The sequence below is a fragment of the Neofelis nebulosa genome, chromosome 7 (genome assembly GCF_028018385.1).
Source record: "Neofelis nebulosa isolate mNeoNeb1 chromosome 7, mNeoNeb1.pri, whole genome shotgun sequence".
Lineage (NCBI taxonomy): Eukaryota > Metazoa > Chordata > Mammalia > Carnivora > Felidae > Neofelis > Neofelis nebulosa.
In genome coordinates, this window is record NC_080788.1 from 137,140,179 (window position 1) to 137,156,716 (window position 16,538).

The window sequence follows — 16,538 nt, forward strand, 5'->3', positions numbered from 1 at the left end:
AACTCAGTGCAGATCACACAACTTTGCAGAGCCAAAATGAGCCTGGTTGAAAACTCTACAGTTGATGAGGGGCTTCCAGAAACTGCCTCCTCCCCCAAAACCAACCTCAGCCTCCAGGTGACAAGTTCAACCTGCTACAAGGAGGGAGACCAGAGGGAGACCAAGGCTTCCAGACAGAGCCACCCAGCCCCAGCCCCACCCCACCAACCACCCCCAATGGCCACTGTCAGAGCAGGTACATCTATTTTGGGGCCACAGAGCCCGCCCCAGGCCCTGGGAGGGATTCTCTCTCCATCCATCCCTCCTTCTCCAGCCAATGAGCACCTGACTTAAGTCTGTCCCAGAGTGAGGCAGCCCAAGGGTCAGGAGCCCCCCATACTGACTCGGTCCACCTTCCAGGAGCCAGTGGCCCACAGAGAAGATTGGGTGTCACCAACTGATAGCAGGATGGGGATGCACCTGACCTGGGGAGGGGGAGGGGGAAAGGAGAGGGGAAAGAGTACTCTTGGAGATGATACCACTCACAAGAATGGTCCAAGATAGGAGAAGACTCACCCTCAGAGGGCTGAACAGCCAAGGCAGGGGCCCAGGGGGACTCGTGCTCCCTCAGCAAAGACAGAGGGCAGGCATGGACCAACCGTGGGGGCATCAGGACCACGGATGTCTGGCGGGGTGGCTAAGCTCCCGCACCCTGTACCCCCACTCCCACCCAGAGCCCCACTTCTCCCCCAAGCCAGCTCCTTCCACCGATGACCCCACTGCAACTCCACAAGACCCAGAGACCACCAAGCATGACCCACGTTCTGCCAGGGCAGAAACCACAGAGATTCCACAGGGGGAGAAGTTAAAAATGACATGCAAGTGAAGAAGCTAAGCACCCAGACTCTTGGGGCGCCCGGGCAGCTCAGTCGGTTAAGCATCCGACTTCGGCTCAGGTCACGATTTCACGGTTTGTGAGTTCGAGCCCTGCGTCGGGCTCTGTGCTGACAGCTCAGAGCCTGGAGCCCATTTCAGATTCTGTGTCTCCTTCTCTCTCTGCGCCTCCCCCACTTGTGCTCTGTATCTGTCTATCAAAAATAAATAAATGTAAAAAAAAAAATTTTTTTAAAAAAAAGCACCCAGATTCTTGAGGGAGAAGGGGAAAGGGGGCCCTAAAAGGCCCGCCCACACGAACAACAGTGAAGGTATGATCTGTACTCACCTGCACAACTTCTATCCCCCGCTTCCTGTGGAGAGAAACAAAGAAAACAAAGGTTACTCAGGCAGCCAGGAAGCATCCTTCCAGAACATTCACTACAGCCAGCTGATGGCAGGACAGCCTGCAGCTGCACCTCTCAAACACGATCCCCAGAACAGCCTCATTTGCAAAGGGAAAGTCTGCAAACTCCTAGCCAGTCCTCAAAGCCACCTTCAGGCAGGCAGAGAGAGAGAGAGAGAGAGAGAGAGAGAGAGAGTTGTTTCCTGAGAGGGACCTGGCTGTAGTTCTACAAGGACCCCAAGTTTGCTGGTTTTCCTCATAGGCATCCCACTCTCCAATCTCAGGGCCAGCCCTTCATGGGCACAGCTCCAGCCTGGATCACCCCTGTACCCTTCCCTCCACCTTATTTACCCCCAATGGCCTGACCTTCCCTCCTGGACTCAACCACCTCCCATGGCTCCCCATTTCTTCCTATATTAGGTCTACTACCTCGGCCTGGCCTCCCAGGTCTGCCTCAGCCCATCTGCTCTCCCACACGGCAGGAGTTCCCCAAACCCTTCAGCCCTGCTCAGCTCAGTGCAATCCTGGCCATCTTTAGCCCCCACTGACCCCCTGTGCATCCTTCCACCCTGACTCAACCATCACGGGCCTCACCAATATTCCTGCAAGCCCGGGCCCTGCCTCTTCCATCTCTCACCCACAATCCCATGGCCAATATTCACCTACACACATGCCCTAATGACCCCACCCCATTACAGACAGGATCAGGGGCTCTGAGCAGTACACAAAGGCCCCCTGCCACACACCCACCTTTACCTCCCCTGCCCTACATTCCTCACTGAAAGCCTTTGGGCACAGGGCCATGCCCCTTCTCCAAGTCTTGGTCCACACTTTCCAGCCCAGCTTTCAGGATGTGGCTCAGACAGAAGTTCTCCCAGGAAGCCTTCCCTGACCCACGACACCCTCGCCCCACTGACCCACCCAGAGCCAGAATATTCCCGAGAACTTGGGGCTACCACTATATCCCAGCCCTTCGTTCCAGAGCCCCAGTGGGCTGTCGCCTGGGGCAGGATGCTAGGGAAGGCGCAGGATGCATGGAATGCAGATGGCTTGCCAATGGCCATGCCCACACGTGTTTTCCTGAGAAGAAAGGCTAGGCCGCCCACGGACGCTCAAAGGACCCGTGACCAGGAAAGGTCAGAAATTAGAGCAGGGACTATGGCAGATTCAATGGCTGTGTGTACCCTGTGCCTACTTATGGGGCCCCCCCCGGCATACAGACACTCCCTAAACGTAAGTACATAAACACCTCGCTCGGGTTCCCATGCCCAGACTGGCCCAGCACTCAGGGGCACAATAAATGCGACAGCCATCGCTCGGGCCCTGGAGGGGCCCACGGTCTAGGGGAGGAGGTGGGCACAAAGCCCCCGGGAAGTCTCTGGGCACCAGTGAGTGGGCACCGACACCATTCCCTCACACAACACAGCTGAGGTGACAGCTACCAATCTTACGTTACCTTCTGAGAGCCGGGCACCAAGTGGAACCTCCGAAGGAAGCCACGAGGTCAGTCCAAGAGGGCGGACCGGCTCACACTGCAGGATACGCCAAACCGGCCCTCCCCTTAACCCCCAACAACCTCAACACAACCTCGGGTCCCAAGGAACCCAGTGGGAAAACCACAGTGGTTGATGCTCTCCGGGGTCTCCACCATCACTCAGCTTCTCTAGAGTTCCAGAAGGAATGACAGCCAATACCGATGTACTGCCATGACTTCATGGAGGGGAGACTGGGCACAAGAGCACAGCCCTGGGCCACCAGCACCCACAGCAGGGGGGCAGACGGCGCCCTGGGAAATCTGCACCAGCTCACAACCCACATCATCTCTGAGCCCTGTGGACACCTCAATGCATTGGCCTCATTCCCAGATTGTCCCGCCCCACGTGAGCATGGGTGATAGGAACCGGTCCTAGGGCACTTGGCTCAGGACTGTGACCAGCCAGGTAAGGTTCAGTGTGACTCCGCACTTTGTCCTTGCCCCAGGACAGAAATTTCAAACAGCTAAGGGAGCAGCCCCCCTCAGCCAGTCCCAAAGGACTTGGAGCCACACCTCAGGAAAAATGGACAGCACTGAAGGAGACAGAGGGCGCAAGTGGACGTGACCCGCACCAGGTAGAAAAGGGCTTCCGCTGGGCTGCAGCCCAGACCTGGGTTTTCCCTCTTCGTTAATCCTCACGGCATCCCGATTATCCCGGCGTGTGGCTCTCATCTCCTTATGAAGCCAACTGCGGGTCACTTCCAATCCGTCTACATCTGACCTCATCCCAGTCAGCTCTCCCTCCCCCGGTCCTAAAAAACAAACAGGATGCTAACTTTGAGCTAACTCTGAAAACACAAGAGACCCATAACATAAAACAAAACAGTAATCCTGAGAACAGGCAGGCTGAAAATCTTAAGTGTGGCTGAGCTGTCAGGGGCCAGACCAGTTCCTCTGCACCTCAGAGCTCCAAGAACAGGATAAATTGTGACTCTGGCAGAAAGGAGGGGGCGCGGCTCCCCTTTCAGCCCACATCAGGCCACACAAGTACGCGAGACACCCTCAAGGCGAGGGCAGCTATGGTGTGACGGATGCTCTCTGCTCACTGACGGCGGCTTCCGCAGCCCAACCAGGGAGGGGCAGTGATGACCCATTACTGGGATGAGCAAGCGGAGGCTGGGTGATCTCAGGAAGTGCGCGCAGTGGCTCTGCAGCCAGGCTCGCCCACACCTGGGTGGCAACTGACAGGCCCAGCAGAGCCGGCACAGGAGACACTGAGATGGACCAGCCTGGTCTCCATGCTGCAGGGCCTCGGTGTAAGAGGGGAGGCGAGGAGGCCGGCAGAAAACCACATGGCCCATGGTGGCAGGACCCTACGCACACCACTGTGGCCCACTTGGGAAAGGAGAACGTAAACCCAACCCAAAAACGACCAACAACCCTCATTTTCCAAACAGCAGGCTCCTGAAATCCCAAACGTTCAGAATTTGGTTCAGGACGCCCAAGGGGAAGACGGAGGGGAAGATAAACCAGAGAACTCGTTGTCAAGTGATTAACTGCTCCCCCTGAAAACTCCAGTCCCTCATCGCACCCCACAGACGTCCTCAAATGTGCAGTGTTCCGGGCTGTGGCTGTTAATTGCCACGCTGTGACAGCAGAAGACCAGTAGCAACTTACACACCCTAAGAGACCTTTAACAAACCACACGTGGCCAGAGAAATACTAGGCAGTGAGTAAAAAGAATGCAGAAGTCCTCCATGCACCCTCAAGGCTTTCTCGCTAAGACACTGCTATGTGAAAATACAAGGTGCAAAACCCCGTGTGCGGTGTGCAATTACCTGGGTTCAGAACAGCATCCAGCACAAGAAGGAGGGCTTGCATATATACAGAATGAATCTGAAAGTACCACAAGAAAACAGTAGTGGGATGGCCTCTGGTCAAGGGCAAGGGCAGCCGGGGGGTGGGGTGAGAAGACTTCTTTTTCACTGTGCTCTCTCATGCTTGAGCTTTGTGCCACGTGCATCCAACAACATATTCTCAAAAACTAGAGGAGTGTGTTTTTTGAATTGTCTTGTAAATAATAGGTAAAACTCCAGTGGCGCCTGGGTGGCTCAGTCGGTTAAGCATCTGACTCTTGATTTTGGCTCAGATCATGATCTCATGGTTCATGAGTTCAAGCCTCACGTCGGGCTTAGGATTCTCTCTTCCTCTCTCTCTGGCCTCCCCCACTCACTCATTTTTTTCTCTCCCTCAAAATAAATATTTTAAATAAATAGGTAGGTAGATAGATAAATGAATAAATGAATGAATCAATGAATGAATGAATGAATAAAGGTAAAGCTCCAGGTGCCAGCATTCTCAGTACTTGGCATAAGGTAAATGCCTGATAAAGCATGAGTCAATCAATCAATCAGTAAAGTGAAGCAGGAGTTCAGGATTCATCTAGAAAAGCTTCCAAGTTGTGCTCAAAGAGGAGCTGAAACAATGCCCATTCTGGAGTCACCAGACTGCCCTAGAAGGAGCATTCAGTCTGGATTCTAAGGGCATTTCAATATTCAAGTATCTGAAAAACAGACCAGGAGGGAGCACAAAGCCTGTAAACTGTGGACACAGCAGAAAAGTGACGGGTGGCTTTTTTTCCTTTACATTTCCTTGTATTTTCTAGTTTCCTGCAATGAGGACAGATATTACTCCCAAAATGATAGAAAAAGTAACACTAAAAGTTAAAGTTAAATAATCAAAGGAGTTTATTAAAAAACCTGCACGTGGAGAAAACTTCTACAGGCTCTAAAACTGTCACTTTCTCAGTACCTATTACATTGATAAGTTTTGGACAGAGACCTACCCCCACAACTCATTAACTTTTTCCAAATGTTTATCCAAAAACTGGATAGCTTTTTGAAGGGAGGATCTATATTGTAAAAAGACCCTTCCTCACCAGAAGCCTAAGGAGAGCACAGCCTTGAGGAATTTTAAATGCTCACTTACAAAACAAACTAGCCTTTCAGGACAGGAGGGAGGGCAATCAGGGAAAACTTCCGGGAGGAGGCAGCATTGGCCATTTGGAAGACAACTGAAGGGAAACTACAGACCAACACTAGGGAGGAGAGATTAAAGAGGAATAACATGAGGAGTGCCCCCCTTCCCAAAAGGGAGTGTGGGAGCATAAGATCCACTACGAGGAGTGGGCAGGGGCAAAGAGAAGTGGACAGAAGATGTGAGCAAGGCCCAGAGGCCCAGAATATCACAGCGCAGCCTGGCCTTTACCCTGTGGGCCAGTGGGTCCCAAATACCAGGGTGGATGACTAAGAATCACCACTGGGGTTTGTCAAAAATACCCATTCAAGGTCTAGTCCTGCAGACTCTGATTCCGGAGGTCTAAGGTCTAAGGCCAGGGAGGGATTCGGGGCTTGTTCAAGCCCCAGCTGTTGCTCAGGGGGCAGCCAGGTGTGAGAAGCAGCAGCAGCTTGTGCTTGAGGAGTAGCAGGACCAGACTGGGGGAGGGGAGGCCGGGAGGTGTTCATTCAGGTGCAGCCCTTCCAGGTCTCGGGGACAGGACTAAAGGACATGCAAGAACTACAATAGCTGTGACACTCAGTCTGGGCACAGCAGGCCAAGGTCACGTGCCAGCGCCAGCAGAGGACGGAGAGCGCGCTGCATGACGACGGTCAATTCTTCCATCTTCCCGACCATGGTCGTGCCAGCAGGTGATCAGAAACCCAGAACTGAGCTGAGTGACAGCTCAGGGCTCAGAAAATGCAATCGGGGAGGCAGGTGAAAGGTAAGAGGTGGGGTGCGTCCCTAAGAGGAGACCATGGAACCAGACCTAACTGTGCCTGTGCCTCAGTTTCCCCATCTGTCAGGTGAGAAGAATCCTGCAACTCACCTCACAGGGCTATTGGGGCCCACACCAGGAATGTGGGCTTCTGTTACTTTGCTCTGTACTACCCTCCAGCCTTCCAGAACTATCCCTCCTTGATCTCACGTGATTCTGACAAGCAAGCAAACCACGCAGGGGAGGGCCGCACCCTCTCCAGGGGTGGCACGTGGCCTGGCACCTCGGTAAGATGAAGGACAGGAACAGGACCTGAGCCAGGCCAGTCCTGGTCCCTGCCAGGACAGGTTCTGGGGGACTGTCCACAGCACAAAGAACACGGCCAGGAGCATTGGCACGCCATCACCTCTCTGTGGCCAGACTCACAAGGAGGAGCCCGCACCAGGAGGAAAAGCCGTAACCCTCTTGCTGGAGCTCCAGACCCGATCCAGCTGGCCTGGAGCCTGTCCTCTCCAGACTTGCACTTGCAGATCATCTGCTTAAGCCAGTTTACCCTGAGTCTCTGTCACTGGTCACTGTCTTGCTTACTACAGCAGGTGCTCAGTAAGTGACAACAGCTACCACTTCCTGAAGGTGACAAAACTACCCGGATGACCCAGCGTGGGAGGAAAGGAGACAACAAAGGGGCCCAATGAAGAGGGTCAAAAGCAGGAGAAATAGAAGGTCCCAGAAGCCAGGGAGGCAGAACACCTAGACGGAGAAGTGTCCACAAACCCCTACCACAAGGAGGCCACCACAAGGAGGCCACATAAGGCCTGGGCCTTGGCCACTGCATATGGCACTAAGAAGGGTAACACAGGATATCTTGGGACGACGACTCCCATCAAGCGGCAGGCCTGCCTCACTGCAGAGCAGGGCCCTGTAGAAACCAGCAGCAGACACGGACCTGGGTCTCAGCTTTCCTACCTGGTAAATGGGTGTGATCCTTCTGGCCCAACAGAACCTTCTAGGGCAGGTGTAAGACCTGACGACTGCAGACATGTGTGTAAAGCACATGAGATGGTGAATCAGCAAGGGAGAGAGAGAGGGTGATGCTGAGACACAGAGGAGCCCTCTGACTAATAAGGAGAGAAAAGCCTGGTGGTGACAGCGAGAACTGCAGGCACTCAGAGAGAGCAGAGTGGCAATCAAATAATTCAGTCTGTCAAACAAGGGGACGCTTGGGCTCATCAAGAACTGCTTTCGGGGCACCTGGGTGGCTCAGTCTGTTGGGGGTCCAACTTCAGCTCAGGTCACGATCTCACGGTTCTCTGCTGTCAGCATGGAGCCTGCTTTGGATCTTCTGTCCCTCTCTCTCTGTCCCTCCCCGTTTGTTCTCTCTGTCTCTCTCTCAAAAATAAACATTAAAAAAAAAAAAAGAACTGGTTTCTTGCAATCTGCCAGGGCACAGTCACTTGCCTCCTACCCAGACACAGCTGAGGACCGGCCACAGGGGGCAAGCTGCTATTGAAAGGGGCCCTACAGGATAACCCAGCTGCGGAGGGAGGCCAGGCCTCCTTGGAGCAATTTCATAGCAGAGGGAATCAACCCGGAAACGCAGGCTCCCTCCCACCGACAGGGGAGGAGAAAGACGCTGCACCTGCACCCAGAGCTGAAAACCACTTAAGAGACGGGAAGTGTGTAATTATTCAAGTGGAAAGCCAGGCACACGCTCATCCAAGCCATTTGTAGCGCAGTTTGGTAACTGCCAGATTTTAGGAGCCCCGAATAATAACGCCCTTTAACACCCACGAGGCAGGCAGGCAACCTCCCCGCTTCCTGCCTCCTTCCTCCCCCCCAGAGGGTAGGCCCCGGAGTGCCTCCGGAGGACTTGGGGTTCCCTGAATAGGCAGCGGGGCCTCTTCCCTCACCAGTGTGCGCAGAGGGACATGCCTCCCACTGCCTCAAGTGCAGCCCCAAGGTCACCCAGCTAACCCCACTCGAGGTCAGTTCCTTAGGAACCTTCCTTCCTTGGCTCCCAAACTCCTCAGAGTCCCCGGAACCCCAGCACTGAGCGCAGACCTTAGAGGCTGCCTGGCTCCGTGTCGCTGACTCCTACTAGGCTAAGGGCACTGCGGTGGACGTGAATGGTGGCCACCACTGCTGGCGGTTCTGCTGGGCGCTCCCTTGGCCCCACGCCCCCCACCAAATTAGGCATGGCCACGCAGCTCGCTTTGGCCAATGAAATGCGCACAGAAGTGACCCATGTCATTTCCAAGCAGACACTTTCAACTGCCAGTGTCCAACTCCCCAGCCAGTCCTCCAGGACATCCTCGTGGGAGCACGAGGACGCAGATGGCCCCCAAAGCTGGCCCAGACCCACTCCTGAAAAGAAAACCTGACCGAGTGGCAACAAAGCCAGGCTGGGAACCAGAAGGAAACTGTTAAGAGGACCTTCAGCTAGCGGCTGTTCTCCACTGGGGCAATTTTACTTCCAGGAGACGTTTAGGGATGCTAAATGTCATCTGGAGACATTTCTGATGGTCACATGAGGGGAAGGCCTACTGCCATCCAGACGGTAGAGGCCCTACAATGCACAGCCCCCTAGAACAAAGACCCTCCAGCCTAAACTGTCCACGGTGCCAAGGCTGAGAAATGCCGGGGTGTGGAGACCAGCACGGAGCCACCGGACTATGAACGAGCTATAAATAAATCTATTGTCGCAAACTTCTTGGGGTTGTTTTCGCAGCCTATCCTGACCAATAAACGCCCCTTGAAGAAACAGGGCTTGTGGCCTCTGTCTACACGCCAAATTCTGAGCACAACACCTGACACGTAGCATTTGGAGGTGCAGCATAAAGGCACTGGGGGGAAAGCAGCACGAGTCCTTCTCATGAAACCCTCCCAGGAGGGACCCCATTTTCTAAACCCGCCTGAGCCTGACAAAACTCTGTGCTTTGCACAAACTGTTCTCTCTGCCTGCCATGCCCTTCCTCCCCTGGCAAACTCTTGCTCAGCCATCAAAAACAGCTCAAACTTCACTCCTGCTGAAGGCTGTTCCCTTGCCCCTTCCCCGGGGCAGAAATGACAGCTCTTTAGCCATACAGCCATCTGATACTTAGAACTGCTCTGTGCTCCGTTTCAGACCAGGAGCCTCCACCCCCAAGGGCAGGGACTGTGTTATTTATTTCGGCACCCTGCCCACCGTGGACCCTCAACCTGGCAGGAGCCCTGCAAGCTCTTCCTGAATGGATGTCCCAGCCTCCCGGTGCCAAGGCTCTGACCCTGAGCCATCCCTGCCCATCTGCTTCTGCGGCAGTCTGGTTCACTTGCTGATGGTCTTGTAACTTGGATTTCCCTCTTATTACAATGCCAGAAACTGAAATGGCCCAATATAAAGGCAACATACGAACAGGATTTCAAAGCCAGTACAAACATTTGAATTGTTTGGACAGCCCCAGCAAAGAACCAGATAAACTGGAAGCTGCCATATGTCTTTTTTTTTTTTTTTTTCTCCTTGGGCGGGGGTGGGGGGAGGGAGAGCCATTCCCCTGACTGGACAGCCACCACCCCTCCTAACTGAAGACCTGCCCCCATACTAGGTGCCCCACCTGGAGGAGACAGGCAGGCCACAGGTTCCTCAGTGCAGACACCGTAGCGTGAGTCAGCGTGTTCTTTCAGACCTAGGACAAACCCAAGGGGTCCCTGGAAGCAGCTTTCCCTCAGGAACCCAGGAGGTGGGCGAGAGGCAGGGCTAGTGACTCACCTCCCCAGCTCCTCCTGGAGGAAAGCAGAACCGCCAGGACTAACTGGCACATGAGAGCACAAATCCCACCCCTAACTTTCAGGATAGGGAAATTGAGGCGGGGGGTGGGGGGCTAGATATCCCCCAAGGAAGTGCATCCAAAGTGTCATCATTTCAGGGGCAGCTGGACGGCTCAGTCGGTTAAGCATCGGACTCTTGATTTCGGCTCAGGGCATGATCTCACAGTTCGTGGGATGGAGCCCCACGTCGGGCTCTGTGCTACCAGTGTGGAGCTAGCTTGGGATTCGCTCGCTCTCTCTCTCTCTCTCTCTCTCTCTCTGCCTCTCCCGTGCTCGTGCTTTCTCTCTCTCTCAAAATAAATTAAAAAAAAAATTTTTTTTAAAGTGTCACCATTTCAGATCACTCTAACTTTTCATCTGAAAACAAATGTTGAGACCCCTTAATGGCACTCAACACATTCTGGCTTTTTTTTTTTTTTTTAAGTTCATTTATTTATGTCATCTTTACACCCAAAGTGGCACTCAAACTCACGACCCCAAGATCAAGAGTCACATACTCTTCTGACTGAGCCAGCCACGCTCCCACTTTTTATTAATTTTTTTATGTTTATTTTTTTACAGCAAGAGAGAGACAGAGACAGAGACAGAGCGTGAGTGGGGGAGGGGCAGAGAGAGAAGGAGACACAGAATCCGAAACAGGCTCCAGGCTCTGAGCTGTCAGCACAGAGCCCAATGCGGGGCTCAAACTCAGGAACCGCAAGATCATGACCTGAGCTGAAGTCGGACACTCAACCGACTGAGCCCCCCAGGCATCCCCCCACTTTTTAATATAAAAATTCTCTAACAAATTCTTTTTGAGTCTTCTACTACCCCTTTACAGGTGCCATAATTTTTCTTTCTTCTAATTAGGGAGGAGCCCTAAATTGCAGGAGGTGGGGGGTGGGGGGTGGGGAGGGTGTTTCTAGAAGCGGAGACCCACAGGGGCTGCAGGAAGGGTTGGTTCCAGCAAAACCAACCCTACCTACCACCTTCCACCCAGTTGTCAGTTGGCCTGCCTGGGGGCTAATGACTCAACCTGTTCTCTCCCCAGCAGACTCTCATTCCCAAGAGTGCAAAGTCATTTTAAGCTAGAGCAGGAAGAGAAACAGGAGTCCCAGCGCTGACATTTCCCTCCTTTGGAGCCACCGGGGGAGAGAGACGCCTGCCCAGGAATGTCTGATTTTTGTAGCACCTATCCTCAAGGCACCACACACCCTTAAAATAACTGCACAAGTGTGTGTCCTGGGCCTACATCTGGGATGGTGACACTCTCAAAGGCTGCGTTCCAGCATACATTACATTACACATCTCCATCCGCCCAGACCCTGCTGCTAACACTCCCTTGCATTTGAAATCTCCCTTCCGGCCAGACGGCTGGATTCCAAGAGCATGAGAAGGGTTCTTTGAGCCCTTGCGGTTGGGGTGAGGGGGGGTGGGGGGGTGTCTGCCCTGCTGCCCGGCCTCCCACCACAGAAGCGCAGAGCTCCCCATATGACTGCCGTCAAACATTTGCTGGGCTGGCCTAGTCACAGAGGGGACCCCAAACCACCAGTCCCCGCCTAGAGATGTTGGTGGCCACAAGGCCCCCGAATACAGCAAACATCTGGGGGATGGCAGGGGGCACAGGAAGGTTACTTAAGATTGCTGTTGGAGCTGAGCCCTGAGGGTGACCGGGAAGGAGGCTGCCTGGGCGTGCCAAGCACCAGACACAGCCGGGGCAAAGCCAGGCCTTCTGGACACTGGGGTTCCCTGGGTCCCTCTGCCATAGGCACCAGGGTTACAGTCCCATCAAAGGAAAGGTGAGGTTACCCCCGTCCCGATCTCAGAAAACTTAAACCACGAAGCGCCTTATTCAAAATTTCCCCAACCCCTCAGCTATTTACAGGATGGCAGTGGTGTCCAGGTCCAAGAAGTCAGTCAAGTCACAGCCTTATCCTTCGGTCTGTGATGAAGGACAGGGAGTCAGAGCCTGACTCTGACCTTGCTTGACCCAAGTCCCTCCTACAGACCAGCCCCCAGCCGGGGGGAAGAGAAAGGCAGTGCGTAGGAACACGGTATTCATTTCCTATTGCTGTTGTGACAAACCACCACAAATGCAGTGGCTGAGCACAACACAAACTTCTCTTCAGTTCTGGAGGTCAGGAACCGGTCAGCAGGGCTGCGTTTTCCTTCTGGAGGCTCTCCAGAGACATCATGGCTTTGCCGTTCCCGGTTTCTGAGGCCACCTGTATCCCTCAGCTTGTGGCCACACTGCTTTGACCTCTGCTTCGTGGTCTCATCGCCTTCCGTCCCTCCTGTCTCCCTCTTACAAGGACTGGTGCGGTTACACTGGGCCCACTCAGGTGATCCAGGATGCTCTCCGACCTCAAGATCCTGGACCTTAGTCACATCCGCAAAGCTCCTCTGCATGTCAGGGACCATATTCACAGGTTCTGAGGACACCTGTTGGGGGGACATTATTCTGTCTAGCCCAACACAAGGCTCTTGCAGCTCTCGGCCATCCCACGAATCTCGGACACTCCCTTGCAGTGTTCAGAGGCAGGCCGGGTGCAGATCAGAATTCATCCAGTTTCGTTAGGAGCTTCAACAGTCACCAAGGAGGATATGGGAACTCAGCCCCCACGTGCCCACAGGATTCTAAAGACAGAATGGGCAGGGTGCCTGGACACTTCAGTTAAGCATCCAAATCTTGATTTTGGCCCAGGTCATGATCTTGAGGTTTGTGAGTTCAAGCCCCATGTCAGGCTCTGCACTGTCAGTGCAGAGCCTGCTAGGGATTCTCTCTCTCTCTCTCTCTCTCTCTCTCTCTCTCTCTCTCTCTCTCTCTCTCCCCCTCCCTCCCTCCCCTGTTCCTGCTCTCTCGCTCTCTCTCATCTGTCTCAAAGTAAATACATAAACTTAAAAAAAATAAAATAAAGAAATAAGAAACACATAAAGAGACACTGAGCAAAACCAAACACCGACACAGGGATCCCTGATGGGGAGAAGCGCCCTGGGCCTGGGTGATAGAGACCTAAGGCCCCAGACCTGGAAGCCTTGGCCCTAAGTTGCGGGGAGGGGTAATATTCCTGACCCCTGGGCCCACCGTAAAGCCCATGAGAGATGCCCAGACCAGACAGGCCTACCCACCGCTCACTTCAAGGCCACCTGGCTTCACTGAAGGCCAAGTCCCTCAGACCCTGCCAAGTGACTCTGAGCAGTGACAGACACCTCCCAAAGAGAGGTGTTTGGAACCTGAGCCCAGCACGAGGCATGCCAAAGCCAACAGGGGCCTGCTGGGTCCCCCACTGACAGGCCCAGGGGTGCTAGGCCCTGGCCTCAGCCGCCTTCCCAGACGCAATCAACTCTAGAAACAGGCAATGGCTTCATCTGATCCTCCTGGAGCCCTCAAATTTAGGGGAGGTTCCGAAGCCCTGGCACAACCCGAACAAATGATTGGCAAAGGCAGTTAATTCCCGAGTCCCCTCACTCCTCATTCAGGCCTGGTCTCCCCGAGCCCGGGAGAGGGGACAAGGGAGGAGACAGGGGCCAGAAGGGGCACTCACTTCACAGGTTCCATTAAGGGGTATGACGGTCCTATTTTTTTTCAAGTGAGGGAATTCAGAGAGGTCAAGAAACTCACCCAAATGTTATGCTAAATGGAAGAAGCTGGACAGAGAAAGACACAGACTGCATGGTGTTACTTACATGTGAAATCTAAAAAAAAAAAAAAAAAAATTCAGCTCATAGGAACAGAGACCAGAAAAGAAATGGGGGGAGGCTGGTGAAAGGGACAAGCTTTCCGTTCCAAGATGCATAAGATCTGAGGATCCAGTATAGGACATGGTGACTACTGAAGTTTACCGAGAGTGGGACTTAACTGTCCTCACCAGCTCCAACAGAAACAAATACGTGAGGCAATGGATGTGTTAATTAACTCCGTTGTGACAATCATCTCGCAATTTATGCATACAGCAAATCACATCGTACACTTTTTTTTTTAATGTTTTATTTACTTTTGAGATGGAGAGAGACAGAGCACAAGTGGAGGAGGGGCAGAGGGAGACAGGGAGACACAGAATCGGAAGCGGGCTCCAGGCTCTGAGCTGTCAGCACTGAGCCCAACACGGGGCTCGAACACCATGAAGTGTGAGATCATGACCTGAGCTGAAGTCAGGCGCGTAACCAACTGAGCCACCAAGGCGCCCTCCACATCGTACACTTTAAATACGTTACAGTTTTATTTTTCAGTTATACCTCAATAAAGCTGGAAAGAATATACACATATTTAAAAAAATAAAAAGAAACTCGTCCAAAAGCTCAAAGCAAGTAAGTCACAGCAAAACCACAATCTAAAGCTGCGTCTGTCAGCAAAGACCATCCTCACTCCGTGGCCTGGGAGGGCAGGGGTCCAGCCAGGTCTTGGGGGTGAGGCTTCTGGGGTTTCTGGAGGCACAACAGTTCTGGACACAGCTGCCCCCCACCCCCCACGCCACCAACTGCCCCAACCCTGGGCTGAAACCCCTCCTCCACACTTGACCCTGGGGAGGTTGGGGGAGCCCTGTGGGTGAAGAGCCAGAAGGCACTTCCAGGGGCTGTGACCGGTCTCAGATGTGCCGAGACCACGTGGAGTGGGGACTGGACACGCCACAGGACACCTGTCTCTCCCTTCTCCACAAGGCTGACTGACTACGGTGTCACTTGGAACCCACGTGCTCCAAGCAGGACCATGGGAGCAGAGCTCAGCCCTGTCGCAGGAAGGGTTGCGGCTCCCCAAGGAAGGCAGATGGTGACTGGCCCGACTGCAGGGGCTGAACACCCGCCATCAGGGTGGGGACCCTGGTACACAGGGAAGGTGGCGGGGCCGATGTCTTAGGAAGGTTCTGAATCCACCATCGAGAGAGAGAGCAGCTGGCCAGGTCACTGGACTCAAGGAGACCACAAAGGCGCCCGAAAGCACAGGCCGGTCAGGCCTCGGGGGACCCAGTGCCTGCTCCCGGTGACAGGCACAACCCCCCCCCCCACCTCCTTCATGTTCGGGCTCCCACCCTGCCGGGCTCTGCAGCCGCAAGCCATGGCAACGGGCCCCAAACGTCTCGACAAATCCCTCAGAGAGCCCCACGCAGGGTGTCACAGCCGCAACCTAAAGCCAAGAGCCTGGGCCCTGCGCAGAAGTGAAAAACGCCAAAAAGAGAAGGCCCTGATTCCTCAGAAGGGAGAAGCCTGAGTCTGGGCAAAGGGCAGCCTCCCTACCCCGGAGGCCACCAGCCTGCTGTCTCCGCAAGCCCCACTCCCACAGCCTGTGACGTCTACACTGAAGACATGACTCATCACCTCACCACACCCCCAAATGGGCCGCGGCTTCCCCCAACCCCCACTGGCACCGAGGCCTCTGTGACAGGTGCCTCCCTCCTAGTCCAGGGAACCTCACCCCTGCTGGCAGCTCTGTCCCCAGCATACCTGGCTCCATGCCCTCCCCCACAGGCCACTGCTCTCACACTTCCGACTCCCTCCCCACGCGGGCAGCCCCCCATCTGGAACCCCCCCACTCCCTGTGCCACCCTCACCCGCAACAGAACCCAGGGGGCGGCCCAAGGGGAAGGCCCATGAGGAGCCCAGGGAGTCAGAGCACAACCAGAACCAGACTCCTTACCAAAGCTAAGACCCACAGCCCACGCCCATCCTTGAGTACGGCGGGACCTCTAAACATCCCAGCCCACTTTCCTGACTCAGGATGCTACTCTGCTGGACAGCTCTCCAGGAATGATGGTCATTGCCAGGATAAGAACTCCAGACAGAGAGGAATGAGCCCAGTTAGCAGGGGGAGACAGAGGGGGCTTTTTTTTTTTTTTTTTTTTTTTTGGCCAGGGTTGTCTTAAACTAAATTCCTCCTGATAACTTGCTTTCTCACAAACTGCCTTTCTGTCCAGAGCATTCTTTTATTCATTCACGCACGTTATTTCATGCATACTTCCTGAGCACCTACTATGTGCCCTGCATGGTTTCGCTACCGGGGATACGACAGTAAAGACAGTAGAAAGGATTCCTATCCTGAAGGAACTTAGAGCATAAAGGGAAGGGTGAACAAGCAAACGCCTGAAATAAATACAACGTGTGACATGTTCTGAAAAGACCACTCAAGGGGCTGAGACAGAGAAGGTGGGACTGTGCTGAGGTCTAAAGGCTAAGAGGCGAATAGTGGGGGGGGGGGGGGGGGGGGGGGTGCCTGCGAGAAGCAGGAACAGCATCGTGTGCAAAGGTCCTGAGGT

At 54.1% G+C, this 16,538-nt stretch overlaps 1 protein-coding gene across 2 annotated transcripts in view; it reads right to left on the bottom strand.

Annotated features, from left to right (window-relative positions):
- Positions 1-16,538, bottom strand: part of ITPK1 (inositol-tetrakisphosphate 1-kinase) — a 179,845-nt gene that overhangs the window by 136,243 nt on the left and 27,064 nt on the right. For both annotated transcript variants that reach the window (XM_058740110.1, XM_058740111.1), the window contains one exon: positions 1,202-1,226. In XM_058740110.1, the coding sequence (XP_058596093.1) occupies positions 1,202-1,226 (25 nt within the window). The remainder of the gene's footprint in view (positions 1-1,201; positions 1,227-16,538) is intronic.